Source organism: Apis mellifera, linkage group LG5, assembly GCF_003254395.2.
Source record: "Apis mellifera strain DH4 linkage group LG5, Amel_HAv3.1, whole genome shotgun sequence".
Classification (NCBI taxonomy): domain Eukaryota; kingdom Metazoa; phylum Arthropoda; class Insecta; order Hymenoptera; family Apidae; genus Apis; species Apis mellifera.
In genome coordinates this window covers 521479-541892 of record NC_037642.1, presented here as the reverse complement: position 1 = coordinate 541892, position 20414 = coordinate 521479, and the positions used below count along the sequence as shown (strand labels likewise).

The 20414-nt window shown below is 16.1% G+C and overlaps 3 protein-coding genes across 4 annotated transcripts; 1 reads left to right on the top strand and 2 right to left on the bottom strand.

Moving 5' to 3' along the window:
* Nucleotides 1-2824: 2824 nt before the first annotated feature.
* LOC113218767 (general odorant-binding protein 71) lies at nucleotides 2825-3280 on the bottom strand (the record flags this gene model as incomplete). The annotated part of the gene is made up of 3 exons (XM_026440645.1): nucleotides 2825-2848; nucleotides 2974-3165; nucleotides 3239-3280. Coding segments are annotated over 3 exons (258 nt in total), but the record flags the coding sequence as incomplete, so codon positions are not given.
* A 2613-nt stretch (nucleotides 3281-5893) lies between these two features.
* Nucleotides 5894-12322, top strand: LOC100576886. Of its 2 annotated transcripts, none has more exons than XM_026440589.1 (4): nucleotides 5894-6090; nucleotides 11459-11594; nucleotides 11673-11754; nucleotides 12077-12319. In XM_026440589.1, the coding sequence occupies exons 2-4, from the start codon at nucleotides 11465-11467 to the stop codon at nucleotides 12246-12248; spliced, it is 384 nt and encodes a 127-aa protein (XP_026296374.1). In that variant the 5' UTR covers nucleotides 5894-6090; nucleotides 11459-11464; the 3' UTR covers nucleotides 12249-12319. The 2 variants fall into 2 exon arrangements, with proteins under 2 accessions (XP_026296374.1, XP_006572354.1); XM_006572291.3 differs by lacking the exon at nucleotides 5894-6090 and adding an exon at nucleotides 9782-9948 and having other exon boundaries at nucleotides 12077-12322.
* Nucleotides 12323-15564: 3242 nt separating this feature from the next.
* On the bottom strand, nucleotides 15565-18611 carry LOC552566 (1-acyl-sn-glycerol-3-phosphate acyltransferase gamma). The gene is made up of 7 exons (XM_026440588.1): nucleotides 18323-18611; nucleotides 17245-17504; nucleotides 16863-17035; nucleotides 16599-16760; nucleotides 16095-16433; nucleotides 15816-16035; nucleotides 15565-15731 (listed from the first exon to the last, which is right to left on the bottom strand). The coding sequence occupies exons 2-7, from the start codon at nucleotides 17477-17479 to the stop codon at nucleotides 15652-15654; spliced, it is 1209 nt and encodes a 402-aa protein (XP_026296373.1). The 5' UTR covers nucleotides 17480-17504; nucleotides 18323-18611; the 3' UTR covers nucleotides 15565-15651.
* Nucleotides 18612-20414: the final 1803 nt, after the last annotated feature.

Genomic DNA, 20414 nt, shown 5'->3' with positions numbered 1-20414 from the left:
ATATTTTTATTTTGAATGTTTATGTATCAAATAATAAAGAAATTTAATAAAGATGAATATGAGTAATGATGAAAACATAGATATAATTTGAATAATATTATGAATTATTCTTCATGGTAGTAAAATTCTTCGAAAAAATGTAAACATAAAAAACTTATTTCACTATAAGTATTGTATAATAACATGATTGCCACATATGAAACAACGAGATAGCCGTACGAAATTATTGCAAAAAAGCAAATTCTATGGAATTTTCAAAATTATTTAGTTTCTTATCAATATATTTATTCTTATATCATGCTTAAGCAAATACATTGTAATGCTTTAATGACAAAAATTGATTACGAATGAAAAACTATAATTTAATATTATTTTATGCATATAGATTAATGTTGTAATTATATAATATAACAAGATCAGAAAATTTCCATACAAAATTTTTTCATATGTGGAAAAATCCGGTTATATTATATACATCAAGCGGTTATATTTTTCCTACATTCTATACGTTCAAATATAATAAAAACCTATTTATGTTTTAAATCTATAGCATTTAAGCTATCGTTGAATGAATTTAAAAAACAATAAAAACCAAAGAATAAAATATAAAATATATTTTTAATAAAAATTATTTTTTATTAAAACCAACATTTAATTTTTATTAAAAATTATTATTAATTATTATCTATTAAAATTACTATTTATTTTAATTATTGTACTATAAATTTTTAAAATGTCTGAATATTTTTGTAACGAAAAAAATAATTGTGATTTTGTTTCATTTTTAATATTATTTTATTATATCAAATTCCTTAAATATATTGCTTATATTTATAAAATACAATAAAATATTTCGAAAAATTATTAAAGTTAAGTTATTAAAGTTATTATTAATACATAATATTTTTGTGAGTAATTATATATTTGTGAATCTTTAAAAGATCTATTGTAGAATTTAAAATAAATACAAAAATTTGTATAATGTATATGCGTGTGTGTGTGCATGCGTGCGTTATGTGTATATGTATGTATTAATACCAAATACTTATAAAAAGAATTCCATAGAGAGAAATATAAAATGCTAAACAAATATTTCATAATGAATTTATTATCCTAATGTTTTGCAATGTTATGAAATGAAATATTTTACAAAATATAAAGAAAAAATTATAAATGATGTTATATTTTTAATATCATTCAATAATGTTATAACATTTCATAGATATGAATGATAATATTGTAATTCAATATAAGATATTTGATATAATATTAAATATTATCACATTATAAAATTAATTATTTGTCAATTATAAAATATCAATATCAATATCAATATCAAGACAACAAGATTTAAAAATAATATTTATAAATATTATAACAATATATACATTTAAATTATATATATTGTAATAATATTAAAATTTTGATAATAATTATTTCTATTTAGTTGAATAATAACATTCCAATTAAATTTACATGAAGCAGATTTTGTTGAATATTTGTTGTAAGTTTTATGAATAAAATGACTATAAATTTGAGAGTAGATGTGTTATATTCAGATACAATTATAGCAATATAAGCAAATTAGTTGACAAAATATAAAAATTTATTAAAGCAACTTATAATATAATTTTTTATCAAATTGAAAATAGTATAAAAACATTCTGATGATAGAAAAAGAGTAAAAATCAATCAAATCGTGTAATTTCAATTTAAATTTCAAAAATAAAAATACATAATTTATCTATTTGTTATTTTTTCTAAAACATAAATATTTAGAATAAAAATATTATAAATATTAATAAAAATCATTTTATGAATTCAATTTTTTTTTTATTAAAATGAATATTAATTTTATCAAGAATATATTTTATAGATAAAATAGATTTTAAACGTTAATTATGTTGTTTCATTAATTGAAAAAGAATCTGCTAGTTTCTGTTCTTTTAATCACCAGACTATACTATATAAATTCTGTTGAGCTTGTATCTTCAATTTGACAATAGATTATATAAATGAAATCTCTTTTTATTATTTATTTTTTGATTCTATTAATATCAATGTTTTGTCCGCAAAATTTAAGTCTAATGTGGAAACAGATGGTTATTATGGATTTATAAATAAATTTTATCAGCATATGTTATTAATTTGCAATCTGTACATAAATAATTTATTGAGATAATTTTATATTATTATATTTTTTATAATGTTATATTGTAATATTATAATTTAAAAGAAATGAATTCACAATTGCAATGTGTTTCATATCTCTTTGTCTATTTGAAAACCTATTTGAAAAGAAAAATTATAAGAATGATTCTTTCCATATAGAATTTCTTTAAAGAATTCTTTTGAGAATCACATGAATCTATTATTAGATAATATTTTTTCAATCACTTACAACGATATTTCATGTATTTTGTTTTATTGTTTAATAGTTGTTTTGTTCATAATGGAAAAATCGATTAATTAAAAATGAAAGTTATATAACTCCTTGAAAAAAAACAATAGGACTGACTAATCGAAAGTTATTTGACTTTTGGAAAAAAGTTCAATAAATAATTAAAAAATTAGAAATTCCTTGTAGAAAGAAGAAAAGTGTAAAATAATAAAATAAAATATTATAGTAAATAAAAGTATTATACAAGTAAAATAATATTTTAATTAATTAAATCTAATATCAAATATTTTTATAGATATATAAAAATATTAAGATATTTTCAAATATTTTTTCAAATCTTATTATTTTGCATATTTAAATATATAAATATTTAGACATTTTTAAAATAATTTTATAAAATATAAAATATATAAAATATATTTTTTAATTTTCCCAATCCTCGCATTTCTGAAATAAAATGTATGATTTACAAAATTATATATATATAGCGATTTATAAAATTATTTTTCATGAAATTGAAATTATAAAAATATAATACAAATTAATACAAATTTTAATAAATTAAAACTTACTTGTTGTCCTTTTTCATTTAAACATTTTAATAAATTTTGTGAAAATTCACATTTTTCTCGTTTATTTGGTTCAAGATAACGAAAACATTCTATAATTGATTCTTCAATAAAATCCTTCAATTCTGGATCTTGAATATTTTGATTCATTAATGAAATTACAGAATTTCTTTCTGGAAATCCTTTTTGATCAACCTATTATTTAACATGCAGCTATAAAATTAATTAAATAAGATAAGTTTTTTATTTTAAGTTCAATAGTACTTACAATATTTAATTCATTAAAAAAACATTGTATGATACACTGGAACAAATTAAATAAAATATTAAAATAACATAATCAATCTTATATGTAAAAATTATAAAATAGTTAATTTGAATAATGTATAATTCTTACATTTTGTTCTTGATTAGTATAATTATTGAAATACATATCTCCGTTATTCATATCGTTATTATTAAAATCACTTTTTCTATTGCGCAAATTTTTAGAATTCCATAATAAATTAAAATCTTTATTATTCATTTTATAAATATGTTTTATATTTTGTAAATATCTTGTATTTGTTTTAATTAATTGATTAGATGAATAAATATTTGTATCACTATTTTTGTCAGAATTTCTATGCCAACAAATAAATTAAAATTTATGAATGTTACAATAGAAATTAAATATATATAATTAATAAACATGATATATGTATTAATTCTTTTAGTGATTATAATATAATATAATATAATATAATATAATATAAATATAATATAATATAATATAATATAATATAATATAATATAATATAATATAATATAATATAATTATAATATAATATAATATAATATAATATAATATAATATAATATAATATAATATAATATAATATAATATAATATAATATAATATAATATAATATAATATAATATAATATAATTATAATATAATATAATTATAATATAATATAATTATAATATAATATAATTATAATATAATATAATTATAATATAATATAATTATAATATAATATAATATAATATAATTATAATATAATATAATTATAATATAATATAACATAATATAATATAATATAATATAATATAATATAATATAATATAATATAATATAATACAATATAATATAATATAATATAATATAAATTATAATTATATAACATTTTATATTAAGTTCTACTCTAAATATAATAAAAGAAATATTAAAAAAAATTAATTTTATATATAATAATTTTTTAAAGGTACAAATGTTTAAAATAAAATGATTTTTTATATTAATATTTTTATATTAATTTGTCTTATAAAACAAATTATATATATTATATATATATATATTATTATTATATATATATATATATATATATATGTTTTATAAGACAATATATATACATATATATATTATGTATATCTGATTTGTAATTTTCATTCAAAAAAAGATTAATTTTTGTCAATTTAAATTATTAAATCACATACCTGTATTTTTGATTATTTGTAAATTCATTATATGAATGATTATTATTATTTTTATAAAAAATATTTTTGTCGTATATATTTTCTTCGAAAACAAAATCACTTCCTATATCACTGTTTTCCGTAAATATAGAATCATTCGAATTAATCGTATTTAAATCGATATGGCGATTTCTACAAATTTTCAACACTTTTTGAAATTGTATGTGCATTTCTTGATTTCCAGAATGACATCTTAAAGACTAAGATAAAGTTTTGAATTTAAATCAATTTTTTAATGTAAATGTTATTATAATTAGTATAATTTTATACAAATAGAAATTTATATAAATTATAAGTTTATATAAAAATAGAAAGAAAAATGAACAAGTGATATTTTGATAGAAAAATTGATTTAAAAATTTTAATTACATATATATGCATGTAATTTTAAGAATTAATCTCGATAGGTATTTCGATCCCATAAATTTTTTTTTTATAATTTCAAAAAATACCATTATTCACATGTTATCATTTATTTTATATTTCATATCACAGTGAAGATCGTATGTAAGAATGACAAAATTATTATTTGAGAAGTAATCTTAAATATTCCAATAAAATTGTAGAATTGTATATTTTAATATTCATTTTTATAAATTTTTATTGATCTGTATAATATGTCGAAATCACAGCGAAACTAACATCATCGAATATTACTATCGTCATTGAAGTTTTAATTTTAATTAATATCAAATTATTTTATTTCTATATTTAAAAATATTTTTATAACATTCCTTGATGTTTTTCCTTGATGCTTTCCTAATAAAAAAATTTGCTTTATCATATAGTATAAATATATTATTTTCTAAATTCTTTTATTTTTATTTTAAATAAATTAAAAAAATATTAATAAAAACAGATGCATTTTAATTTTTAACTTTAATTTATTTAGAAAAGTAGAATCATATAATTATTTAATATCAAAAGTAACTGAATAATTATTATTCAAAAATTGTAGGTTCCATAAAAAATTTTTCAAAATTAAAATTTTTTTCAAAATTTGTGAATTTTAGGGGAAAAAATGATTTGCAGATTTATATTCAGTATATTAAAATCTATAAAAATTTATATATATCTATTAAAAATTACATATTGAACAATATAATCTAATTGAATATCAATAATATCAACTTATTTTTTTTTATTTTATTTATTTTAAGTCATTCTTTCTACTTTTCTATATTAATTAAATCTAAATGTAATATGTTATATATTTAAAAAAAATGTTTTTACGTCATAAATTATCATAAGTGTACATATATAATATTAATACGATTTTTTTTATGACTTTTAATGAACTTTGGATAAGAAATAAGCTGTAAAAAAACAAAAAGTGGAATTTCAATTATATAACTCATATCATTTTATATATATATATATATATATATATATATATATATATATATATGATACAAGTTATATATATAATTGAAGATTTCAAGCAACATTTTGCAAAAACTTTTCGTTATGACATTGTTAACAAGTTATTAACAAAAAATATTGGCTAATTACGGAGCAAGTAAACTAGTTGAGCCACAATGATAGTATTGGTTATGTGCATCAGTCTAAATACAAACAAGTTGAAGTAGCATGAATAAAAAAAGTAAGTTGAATATATTTTTATTATTACTTATTATATCTTATTTAAAAATAATGAAATTAACTAATTAACTAAATTAATTAATTATTATTTGTTAATGAAAATAAAGAATATCAAATTCTGATATAAAAAAAAATATAAAACTTTTCTAATAAATAAATAATAAATAATATATATTTAAAATAAAAAAATAAATGATACGTTACAATCTATAAATTAAAAAATAAACTAAAAAATAATTGATCATATAAATATCATCAAGAAGCTGATTCACAGATATCATTAACTATGATATGCCTTACAAACTATCCAAATTTACCATCAGAGAGAAAATATGTTCCGTTAACATCTTTTTCATTTTAATATAAATTTAGGATTTGTCATGTTTTGATCACTAAATATGATTATTGTACCGTATTTATAATATAGTTCATATTATTAAAAAGAAAAACATCATCTCACCTTTTTATCTATTCAATTTCGGCCAGAGATTTCAATTCATTATCTATTCAGTTTCATGATAGCAAAGATTTAAATAAAAGTGTTTACTACTAAAATATAATAATGCGGAAAAAAATTAAATTTAATTAGATTATAAGTGATTTTTGACAATTTATCAATGTTGATAATTGTGCAATGAAATAAATAATAATTATGTTAATTTGAAGATATATTATTTTTATGTGTTATTTTTTGGTGATGTTTTATCTATATTCAGTTTTTCAATAGTATTTAATGCAAATTTATCAAGAATTAATTCAATATTAAAAAAGAATATCAGAATATTATCAATATTAAAGAAAACTATCAATGTTTTTAATGAATAATTGATTTCATCTATTTGATTAAATTATTTTTTAATTTAATATAATTTGTACTAAATTGTTTATTTTTTTTATTTCAAATATATATTATTTATCATTTATTTATTAGAAAAATTTTATATTGTTTTTACCATAATTTGGCATTATAAACATAATAAATATATCTTTATCGATATATAGTTCTTGGACTTTTATTCATATTCGATTGACGGTACGTTACATTGCCATCACAGTTCCGTATGTGCTTTGATTGATATATTTTTTTATTAATAATTTATTAATGCTGCAACAAAAGTTTCTGTAAGAAAAATATTACTTGAAATTATTTTAGGAATTTTCAATTAACCAATTTCCACATTTTGAGATATTTTATATATTTATCAATGAATTATCAGAGAAAATCATCATTAATTGCAAAAATATAAATTAAATGATATATAATTATATATACATGATAAAACATATAATTGGAATAATCTTTTTTTTTCTTATTTCATCAAAGATAAAGAAAAATTGTATGGTTTGATAAGATTTATGTATTTATTGTATTTATTTGTTTATATGTATATATTTGTATGTATTTATTTGTACTTATGTACTCAAGATGTAGGTACTCACTTTTTATAATTTATAATGATACACTAGAAAAATGTAACTATATTTTTTAATGAAATCATGCTTTTTCGCATAAATTAATTGCTTTTTAACATTTATTTTATAATATTTTATAATTTTTAAAAAAAATTAATATAAAATATTCAAAAAATTTAAGATTTAAAACATAATTAAAATTTTGTTGAGAAATATATAATTATTCATGAAGATTCTCTTTAAAATTTAAAAAAAAGAATTAAAATGACTTATTCTAATGTAATCAACTGTAATAAAAAAATATTAAAAAACGAAAAATCTATAAGGGTGATATATTTAAATTTTTTTATTATTATTTATATATAATTGCATTATTTTGATATATCATATATAAAAAAAAGATGAATATCTTCTATTAGAAAATATTTTTTATCAACTCAATTTTTCCGTTTAAGATTTTTCTTTATCTTCAATGAAACCGAAGTTACAACTCATTCTACTTGCATAGTTTATCCTATATATAAATATCAATATATTATTTAATGTGAACTTGCTTATTAGATCCCTCATTTAGATTATAGATTTTAATTCATTGGTACCAAAAATTCTTTACGAATTTGAAAATTAAAACAGATTGATTGTGTCTAAAAAAAATTAGAATATTAAAATCAAAATAATATTTCAAGTTTATTAAGATCGATAGAAAAAAAACTAATCGATAAATTGACCCATATAAATATAATGATTATAAATTATTTATCATAAAATTGTATATATATAAATCTGTCTTTAAAATTGAATTATTGAAATTATGAATGTAAATTAATTAAAATATTTATATAAAAAAGAATATATTAAATGAATTTTTATTCATTCTATGCTAGATATATTGCAATTATTATTTTTTTTAATATTTAATGAAAAATATAAATAAACGTTTAAAAATAATAAATATACATAAAATATTTGTATATATTCTAAAATTAATTTTAAATAAAATAAAACTTTACTTCATAATTTTATACATATATATATTACATTATTATAACAATTACTTATTTAATAATTTCATACATATACATATTATATAAAATAAATTTTTAATTTATGAAAATAACTTACTATCCCCTCATGAAGAAAAAGTAAAATAATGCAGTAGAAAATAAAGAAAACAAAATTTTCCATAATTTGTCTATATATACAGTTAATATTCTATTGAATTATCTTATAATTATTGAAACCATATTCGCTTAAAATCAAATATATATATGAAATTAACAGGAAAAGATGATGACAATAATTGCATGTTATGTTATTCTACTATTAAAAAGATTTGAATTCAATGTGTTTCGATGACATGACATATCCTGAATTATTTCCTTCCACTCAAATATAAATTGTGTAATTTAATTGAAAAAAATATTATAATTTCCATTGTCTTCTTAAAATTATTTTTGTAATCAGAAAAATGTACTTTTGAATAATAATACATTAATTATACATTACATAATAATAATACATTACATTTATGATAAAAATATTTATTTTTTACGTATTTAAAAAATTAAATAATATTTGAAAGTATAAAAATTAAAAAACTCTAAAAATAATAAAAGAAATAATATTTAGAATTTAATTTATTTAAATTTATTGCAAAGTAAATATAGACTTTAAAAATATTTATATAATAATTAATTTTATTAGAAACATTAAAAATTTGATTAAAAATTTAAAATAAAATTTAAAATAAATAAAATATATTTTTTTTAATTTATTTAAAAATCTACAGAATAACCTAAATAATCCAAGAAAAAAATTTAATGTAGTACTAATAATAATTTTTTATAAATATTTATTATAATAAATATTAATTATAAATATAACTTACAAATATCTCTAATTAAAAAGATAAAAACGGTTATATATACGAAAAAAAGTTGTTTATATTGATTAATTGATTGATTAATTAATTGAAGTTGAATATGGAGAATAAATATTGAAATAATATAATAATAATTGAAGTTCATATGTATAATATATTTATCATTAAAAAATCATAATAAGCACAAAATTGATTTTTTGTTCTTGTTTATCATTGTAATTATAATACAAACATATTTTTCGTTTAGATAATAAAATAAATCAATAAATCTGAATAAATCGATATTTAGATAAATAAATTTAAATAACAAAAATTTATTTAATCGGATAATAAAATTAATTTCAATAAATAAAATATAAATAAAAAGGAAGAAAGTTCATATAATTTACTGCTATTTAAAAAATTCAATAGTATAAAAATCTTAAAAAAAAATTGGAGGGGAGAATAATAGAAGAGAAAGGAAATATGAAAGTGATCGGGAAAACAAGAAAGATTACTGACAAATTTAATAGAGAATTGTTGTTCTTCTATTATCAGAAACACAAAATGCGTTTTAAATTACTTGTAAGTAAAAATTTATTTCCATTATTTCCACAAAAATTACAAATTATAATAAATTTTTGAATAATCTTTGAATAATTTAATTTTAATGAAGGATAAAGATTTATTTGACATTTTTAATTTTTTTATATAAATAAATTATAAGAATATAATGTAAATCTAAAAATAACAAAAAATAATGAAAAAAAATGTCATATAAAATTTTTCTATAAATAATATATTAAAAAGTTTTATCTCTTTTCATATTTTTTTAAATCGTAAAAAAACATGCAAAAAAAATGTGTAAAATAAAAAAAAATATAAATATACTGTATCGTATATATTGTATAGTATACTAAAATTTAAAATATTCATACAAAATATATACAAAATTTTTATTTTTATAAATATAAAAAACAAAATATAATTTTTATAACATTTTTTGCTAATTAGTATTTGTTTTGCAACTATATTAAATTAAATAAAATATGTTACACACACATATATATATATATATAAAATAAAAGGAAAAATAAAAAATTTATAAAATATAATAATTTATTTCAAAATACTTATTGTGATAATTCTTTTTTTAAAATATCTTAAGAATTTTAATATGCTAATTTTGTTATTGTTATTGTTACACTGTTATTAATATAATAACTAACCTTATTAAATTATTATTATCATTTAAATTATCATCATATATCATCAATAAATTATTTTAAAAAAATATTAAAAACAAAAAAAATATATATAAACAAAAATAATGTAAATATTATTAATCTTTCATATTTTGTGATGCAAAATCCATTACTAAAAGAATATTTTATCTTATATTCAATATTTATTTATAATTTTATAAAACATTATTTTATAATATTTTTTTCTTGTTTTCATTTATAATTTATTCAGAAAGAATTGGAAAAACTTTATATAATCAATAAATAAATTAAATTATTAATTATAAATTTAAATTTTCTTTTTAGATTGTAAATTTTTTAAATTTTGAAATAAAAATTTATGATTTTCTTTAAAAATTTATACTAAACTTTTCTTAACTTATATATTATTATATTTTTAAATATTATATATTTATATTATATTATATATTATATTTTTAAATATTATAATTAGTATATTTTTATTAGTATAATGACTAGCAGAATAAATTTTGTTCAACTTATATATATTTATTGAAATTTATTATATAATAATAATTGATTATTATTATAATTTAATATATAATTTAATATATAATTGATTATATATTAAATTGATTATTATTATATAATAATAATCAAAGTATAATTCAATAAAAATTTTATTGATATTGTTTAAAATTTATCTTAAAACAAATAAAAATTAATTGATAATTAAAATTTTTTTTTTAAATCTTTTTTAATTAAAAATCAAAGAAGCATGAATAATAAATGAATGTGTAATAAATTAAAAAAATTAGTAATAAGTATTATTTAAGAAAAATAACTACATAATATTTTTATAAAAATATATTTTTTATAAATATATTTAGCTGTTAATGAGTACAATCATAACCAATGTTTCATGGGCCAAAGATCAGCAATTTTACACAGAAAATCAACAACTATTGTTAAATGGCAATATAAAATCAATACTAAAGAAAAATAATGAACAATTACTACAAACAAGTAAAGATATTAAAACTATAATAAATAAATATATAAAAATAAAAAAAGAAGAAAATATTGATTTTTGGAAATTTTTAGAATATAGAGATCGAATACAATTTCAAATAGAAGGTTACGATGGACCACAAACATATATTTTTGGATTTGATACTGGATACGGGTTTGTAATTTGAATTTTAACTGAATTTTATTCATAATTAAATTATATAATAAATTATATAAAATTGATTTATTTTAATTAAATGACTGATATATAATTTAAATGATTATAATCATGATTAGATAATTATCATTTAATAAATTTCTAATTATTATTTGTAAAAATTAATTTATTTATTACAAATAATATATTTTATATATGCGCACGTTTATATGAGTGCGAATATATACATGTGTAAATATACATAAAATTATAAAAATTTTGCTTAGATATATTTAATTAAAAATATATCATATACATATATATCATATATTTCTTTCAGAAACAATAGACAATATAGATTGGAAGAAAAACATCGTAATGGTACAATAAAAGGACAATATGGTTATTATGATGCGAAAGGAAAATTAAAGAAAATTCAATATTTAGCTACACCTATTAAAGGATATACTGAAACACATCATGAAAGTAATATACAAAAGAGAAAAAATTAAGAAATCATTCATTCTTTTCAATTACATAATACTTCAAGATCTTAAATTTTATACATTTTATAATATAAATAAAACAATTTGTTTCTAATAAAAATAAATAATATCAATAAATAATAAGATTAAAAAAAACTGAATAATTGAAGAATATATATATATATATATATATATATATATATATTCATATATACATATATATATATATATATATATATATATATATATACATATATATATATATACATATATATTATATATATATATTATATATATATATATAATTATATAATACATATAATACAATTAATATATATATATAATATATATTTATATAATATATATGTATAATGGAAACTAAAAATTGAATATTGTATAAATTAAAAAAAACAATTTATAGATTAAACCATTTATTTAACAATAATAACAACTATATAAAAAAAAAAAATAAAAATTAAAATTAAAAATAAATTTAAATATATTAATATCAAAAGATTATTAAAAAAATATACATATCCATATGTGTGTGTGCGCGCGCGCGCACGTGTGTGTGTGTGTACATACATATATTTTTATATATGATAGTCAAATCTCGAAATCTGTTATACTCAATTCAATTAAACGAAAATAAATTTGAAAAAATTTTTTCCTTGTAAAAATAAGAAAAAAATAAAATTTTTTCATCTAAAACTTAATCATATATATATATATATATATATATATATATATATATATATATATATATATATATATATATATATATATATATATATATATATATATATATAGTTATGTATATATAGTTATGTATACATTTCCATTACGTACGCATGAAATTATTATTAAAATACGATTTTCCGTGCGAAATACAATGTCTATCTTGTTTATATAATACTTACATCATAATCCAGAAATTTTAAATGCAATTGAAATTTAAATTTATTATAGTATTTTATTAGAAATATTTTATTATTAACAATATTATCGAAAACGATATATTTGTTTTTGTATATAATTTTATTCTATATTTCTTGCTATTTTTTCAGAAAAAATCAATCTTCTATCATCTTGATATGTGATTGCATCCTATATATAAGACGATATATGAATTTAATCTTAAGATTAAAACTCGTTTTATATAAAACTAAATATTATTTCTCTTTTTTCAAATATATTAAATATGTTATATATTTATAAATACTTATATAAATGTAATATAATATAATAAATGTATTAATTTCAATATTTTTTATTGAAATAATTGATTTTAATTTATATATTATATAATTAATTTTTCCAAATATTACTTAATTAAATAGAATATAAAAAACAAATTTATTAAAATTAATATTAATAGATTTATTATTAATAAATTTTAAATCAATAAATTTGAAAACAATTTTCTATTATAAATAAAAAATATCAATTTTATGCAATATTATTATGGGGAAAAAGAAAAAAATGAAATAAATTTACATCAATGGTAACAAAAACAATATTTAAAACATGAAATAAATTCTTCAATTGATATAATATATAAATAATAAGTGATATTACATATAAGATCAGAATGCGACAGAATTCGGACTTTTATAGTGTGTGTGTAGAGGGGGGGTGGATGGGTAGATGGGTGGGTGGGTGTGTATATATATATATAAAATACTCATATATATATATATCCGTTTTCAAAAAAATTTGAATAAAAAAATTAAAATAAAATATATTTTTAATTCTTCGTTAGCAAACATTAGATCTTGCGAAATTGAAATAATGATTATTTATTATTATTTAACATTTTATAAAAAGATAAGAGAAAAATTCTTTCATTAGAATTAAGCATAATTTGCAATCATATTTCAGCAAAGATAATATCATTTTTTGATATCACTACAATATTATGATTGCAACTATTTTTAGAGCAAGTGGATCAATATGTATATAAATAATATTTTATAGAAAAATTTATTTTCAACTTAAACAATAAAAATTTATTATGAATAAAAGTGTCTGCTATGCATATATTCTTCTGAGAATTAATAAACTTGATTATTTTTAATATTTGTGCATAGTAGATATATTATAAAAAATACGTTATTTAAAATAAAGCTTAAAAATTATATTTTTAAAAATTTAATTTCTTTTGAAATATTATACATTGATTTATGCTAATAAAAAATTTCATTTTTTTTAAAACAATTATTTTCATATTTTATTTATCTTCACTTAATTTTTTTTATTAATTGAAACTTTTTTATATTATATTTTTTTTTATATTTTATATCTATTTTATATCTTAAATTTTTACATAAAATAAATTTTACTTAATTCTCAGAAATTAAATTTTTATAAATTTTATATTAAAAAAAGAAAGAGTAAAAAACAAATTTAATATTTTAAAAATATTTTATAATTATTATAATAAAAATTTTTTTCTTAAAATATTTAAATATTTTTGAATTAACATATACTCCATATTGAATTTTTCATTTAAACCATTAAATTTTTGAAAAAAATTATTGCAAAATCATATATATTCTCTTTTTTTTGGATTTTAAATACTATCTTTTTTTCGATAATTATGATTTTTGCAATATTATAAATATAATTCTTAATATAAATCTTATATATGTAAAGAAATCTATTATTCATGATAATGTAAGAGACATATGATCTACGTAATTGGAACAAAAAAATAAAAATAGAAAATATTAAATATATAATAAGCAAATGAAAACTTAAATCAACTATCTTCTTTGAAAGGAGAGGAAAGAGAAAGCACGCGCGCGCGCACACACATGCATACATAAATATATAAAACAAAGATTATATACTATATTACATATATTAACTAACAATTCATATAGAAAAACTGAATATATATATATATAATTAATTAACTACAAATTGTTTGATATTTAATCATTAAAGCTTTTATCCAATATTACATATGTATATATTCCTAAAATACTAATTAAAATTAATCCAATAAGTTAATAAATATAATTAAAAATTATAATACAGTTTAAAAATTTTATATGTTTATAATATATATATATATACACAGTTTTTTTTCTATATATTTTCTCGCAAGTACTACAAACATTTTTTTATATTGTAAAATTTCATAATGTAATCTCTCTCTCTCTCTCTCTCTCTCTCTCTCTCTCCCCCCCCTCTATCTATCTATATATCTATCTATCTATTTATCTATCTATATATCTATCTATCTATCTATCTATCTGTCTATTTATCTATGTATCTATCTATCTATCTATTTATGTATCTATCTATCTATCTATCTATCTATCTATCTATCTCTATCTTTCTATCTATCTATCTCTTGCACACGCGCGCATGCTATCTATCTTTTTGTTTAGAAAAGAAAGTAATATAATTTTTTACTCTTTTCTTACTTCAATTCACCAGTTCCATATGATGAACTACTACTTATTTTGGATATTCCTATCGTTTTTTGCATTAGTATGTAAACTGAAAAAATTTGAAGTTAAATATTAATATTAACAATGGGAATAATTGCATAAAACTATATCAACTATATATTAAAATACTTACATAAAAAAATAGTACCAATTCCAATCGAAAAATAAATAGTCGAACCAGATAGGAAAAGATTAATCAAATAATAAATCATTGGTACTACTACTATCACTGTCCAGCAAATCGTATTAATGAGTGAATAATATCTTCTCTTTAATGTAATTTTATTTACTTTGGCTACTCCACTAGTTGCAAAAAAATCACCTGTTTTTTCGAAACTTTCTGCCATACGATCCTAAAAGAAAATAAGATGAATTTTATAACCAATTTTATTAATTTTAAATAAAATCATACTTTTTTCTCATAAAGTTTATGTAACCATTCTGCAGCAGCTTCTTGATCTTCTGGTATTTCTTTCATAGGAATCCTCTGCATATATATGTGCCCTAAAATCCGTTTTCCTAATAGCAAATTTGTTATTGTTGGTTTTACAGAATCATTTGAGTTGAATTGCACTTGCATGTTATAAATTGCAGGTATTTTATCTCGCATATATGGTATGCTTGCTGTAAAACCTTTCGTTCGTGGTGTTAAATGATATTTTAGTATTGGAAGACCTTCTTTTTGGGCAAACTTTTGACTGGCTTCTAATTTTTGTGGTGTAATTCGTGTTCCCTCAGGACATAAAAGTAACTATCATTTCAAATAAAAATTTTAAATTAATTTATATAAAACTGAAAGCTCCAAAATTAAGTTATAAGTTACAAATATATTATATTAAAAATTACAATGAAAATGTCACAATTAAAAAATAAATAAATTAAAAATTAGATGTTAAATTAAAAAAAATTTAATTACCGATATATTATCTGGATAATTTCCAAATTCACGAATTTGAGAACGAATTATTTCTTTATCTTTCTCCCAATTTCTTTCCAAAAAAATATACTCAGAAAATTTCCATCCCCAACCTAATGTTGGAATATATTGTAATGATTTTTTTACATATGCTTTGCAATTCTGAAATGTACAAAATTTCATAACAATAAAATGTAATTGTAATTTATCTTCTTATTTATTTTTTTTATAAAGAATTATTTATGATTCATATATATAACTAACACCAAGTATTCCTTTACGTTCACACAGAACCCAACCAATAAGCCAATCTACTTCATAACTATGATTCATTAATATATATCCATGTTCTTCTCCAAAATGTTTTTCAAGATCATTTCTATCCATATATAATATAAAATCTGATCCAGACCACCATTCTATTAAAAAAACCAACTCTGAAAATTTAATACCAATTTAATACTAAATTTAATATAATATTAGAAAAATTTCTTAATTTTTTTTAATTTTTCTTAATTTTTTTAATAATTAAAATATCAAAAATTTATAAAAAAAAAATAAAGATATTACATATTAAAATATAATTAAATTAAAATAAAAACCAAAAAATTTAAAATAAGAATAAAATTTTAAAATAAGAACTTACGAGTATAAAAAGAATAGCAAAGATAATAATTAATCTTGCGATAACAATATCTGGAAAAAGGTCTGAGACCAAAGTACAAAAGACACTGGAAGAAATTGGTTATCAAACCCGTAGTAAAAAATGTTATAGCGAATATCAAATGAATCACGGTAGACTGCTTCAACACTGATAATAATCCCATCTTCCACAATTTTTTGGACATGAATTTAATTTTAAGGATAAAGCATACATACATAAATATTTCTCATAAATTCTAAAATCTGTAATAAAAGAATTAATAATGTATGTAAACTTATACAATATAAACTTAAATATTAATAATAATTCAATTGTGATTAATAAATTATTATTTCAATTTTCTTAATTCTTAATTATTCTTTAATTCTTATTACATATATATATATATATATATATATATATATATATATATACATATTTATATTAAAAAAAGAAATATATATATATTTATATTAAAAAAAGAAATGCAGAAATTTAAAATTTTATTTTATCAAATATAATTATTTGTATACAATAATCTTTAAAAAAACTATTTTAAATCTTATGAATATTAAAAAGTTAATTATATATTACTTAATAAAATATATTTAATTTATATTTATAATATATAAATATATTTCATAATTTATTTAAAAAATTATTATTAAAATTATTACTTAAAAATTTAAATTATTTTTTAAATTAAATAATAATTAAAATTTCTATTTAATTAATTATTTATAATATAAACATTTTTACAAAATAAAATTATTTTAAGAAATTAAGAAATTATTTTAATTTGGATACTATACAATTGCATAGTTTATATTATTGAAGATAGAAAAAATATTTATTTAATTAAATATTATTATTAATAATATTATATTATTAATATATTAATAATATATTAATAATATAATATTATATTATTATTAATAATATTATTTAATAAAATTTAATAAAAAGTACAATGAATATTTTTTACAGAAACTTATAATATATAGTTTATAAAATAAAATTATAATTTCAATTAATTTTAGAAAAAAATATTTAAATTATTTAACAGATTTTTATAACTCACCCAACTTAAAACATTTTTAAAATCTTATTTGTAGAAATCTAGGTAGATATAATATATTTGTAAAGTCACGAAGTGAAAACGTAGCGAAAAATAATTGATCGGAAGAACATCAATTTTTAATTATTGAATTCATTAATAACATCATTAATATTTATGCGAAATTATTGATATAGAGAATTATAATATCGTCTTATTAATAAACATATTTCTGTTTTCTACGAGGAATCCTCGTTAACAAAAGTAAAGTTATCCCCACCATTTCCTGGAACTAGTTCAACGAAAGGAATACTCAGTTATTTTTTTCTTATCATCGATAATGTCTAATAATAAGATAGTATACATGAAAAATTAGAAAAAATAAAACTTTTATATTCTTTATTTTATAATTATTAGATTATTATATTCAAGTTTATAAGATTCTTCTAATAAAAATAGTATCAAATTCTATATTTAAATTATTTAAATATAATAAATTTGAATTATATATATTATATAATGATAAAAAAAATAATATACATGTCTCTCTATTTCATTCAGACTTAATGTTCCTTATCTTGCAGTAGCTAAAAAGTGAATGAATATATCTATAATATAATAATCTCCAAAAACGATATGAATATATAATGCATATTATATATATATATATATATATATATATATATATATATATATATATTTATATATATATATACTTTTTTAAATAAAAATTTATTAAATTTCAAACATTCTTTAAAAATATAAATATGTAGCTTATTTAGGATATAAATAATGAAAGTGAATTTAATAACAGTGTCCAGATATTTCTATGTAACGAAATTTTATAAAATGTTTATTTTTGATAAATAAATTATTATTTTTGATTTTGGATAAATAATAATAAATTTAATATTAAGTATTTTAATTATTATTATATTATATACGAAGTATATAAGATAAGAGCATAGAAAATATAACATAGAAAATATTAAATTTCAAAATATTTTAAACAATATCGTTTCATAAATTTTTAAAATTTATACAAAACTATGGAAAAAAGAAAAGAATAATATAAATTACGAAAAAATTATTTATACTGATTGCAAATAAAATACATGCAAATATATTGCTATTATAATATTTATATATTAATATATTATATAAATATATTATATTATATAAATACATAAATTTAAATTGTAATTATTAAGATAGTATATTATTATTATTATTATTATTATCATTATTATATATTATTATACATATAATAATACTGAAATATATATATAAGTATTTAAAATTATTTGTATATATAGATGATATTAATTACTTTCTATTAAAAAATTAATATATTGAACAAAGTATTGAACAAATATGATATTTTTCTCTTTCTATAAATGAATATTATAAATAATCATTTAAATTGATTACAAAATTATAGTAAATTCTACAAAATTTAAATTAGTCTTTTAAATATTTTAATTAAAAAATATTTTTAGTAATATATATGCACAATATTATTTACAATTATTTATTTTTTCAGTATGATATTATCAATATACATATATAAAATAATAATTAAATTATAATTAATATTAAAATTTAGCTACTAATTGATTTATTTTAATTTTTTTTTTCTATTTTGTGCGTTTTTCTTATTTGAAATCTATTTTTGCACATTGAAAAGAAAATATGTTTACTTGCAAGTTTTATTTTTTACTTTGTTATGAATATCATAAATATGCATAAATTATTATATAAATATATTATATTATTTTATATACATTATATAAAATATATAAAATATATTGTATTATTATATATACATTATATAATAACAATCTTAGAATTATAAAAAATATGAATCTGAAACTTGAAACAACATTTAAAACTGGAAAATATATGATAGAACTTGATATATTTCTATTACCAAAGTTTAACATGTTTTTAATGTAGAAGTTGATATACATACAAAATTGGTATAATATAAACTTTGATATATTTGTTATATATTTTTTCAATTCATTAACATAATTTGATAATCAAATCTTGTAATATTTTATATTTCTTTAGTAATATTTTAGAGCATTTGAAGAAAAATATATAGGAATTCGTC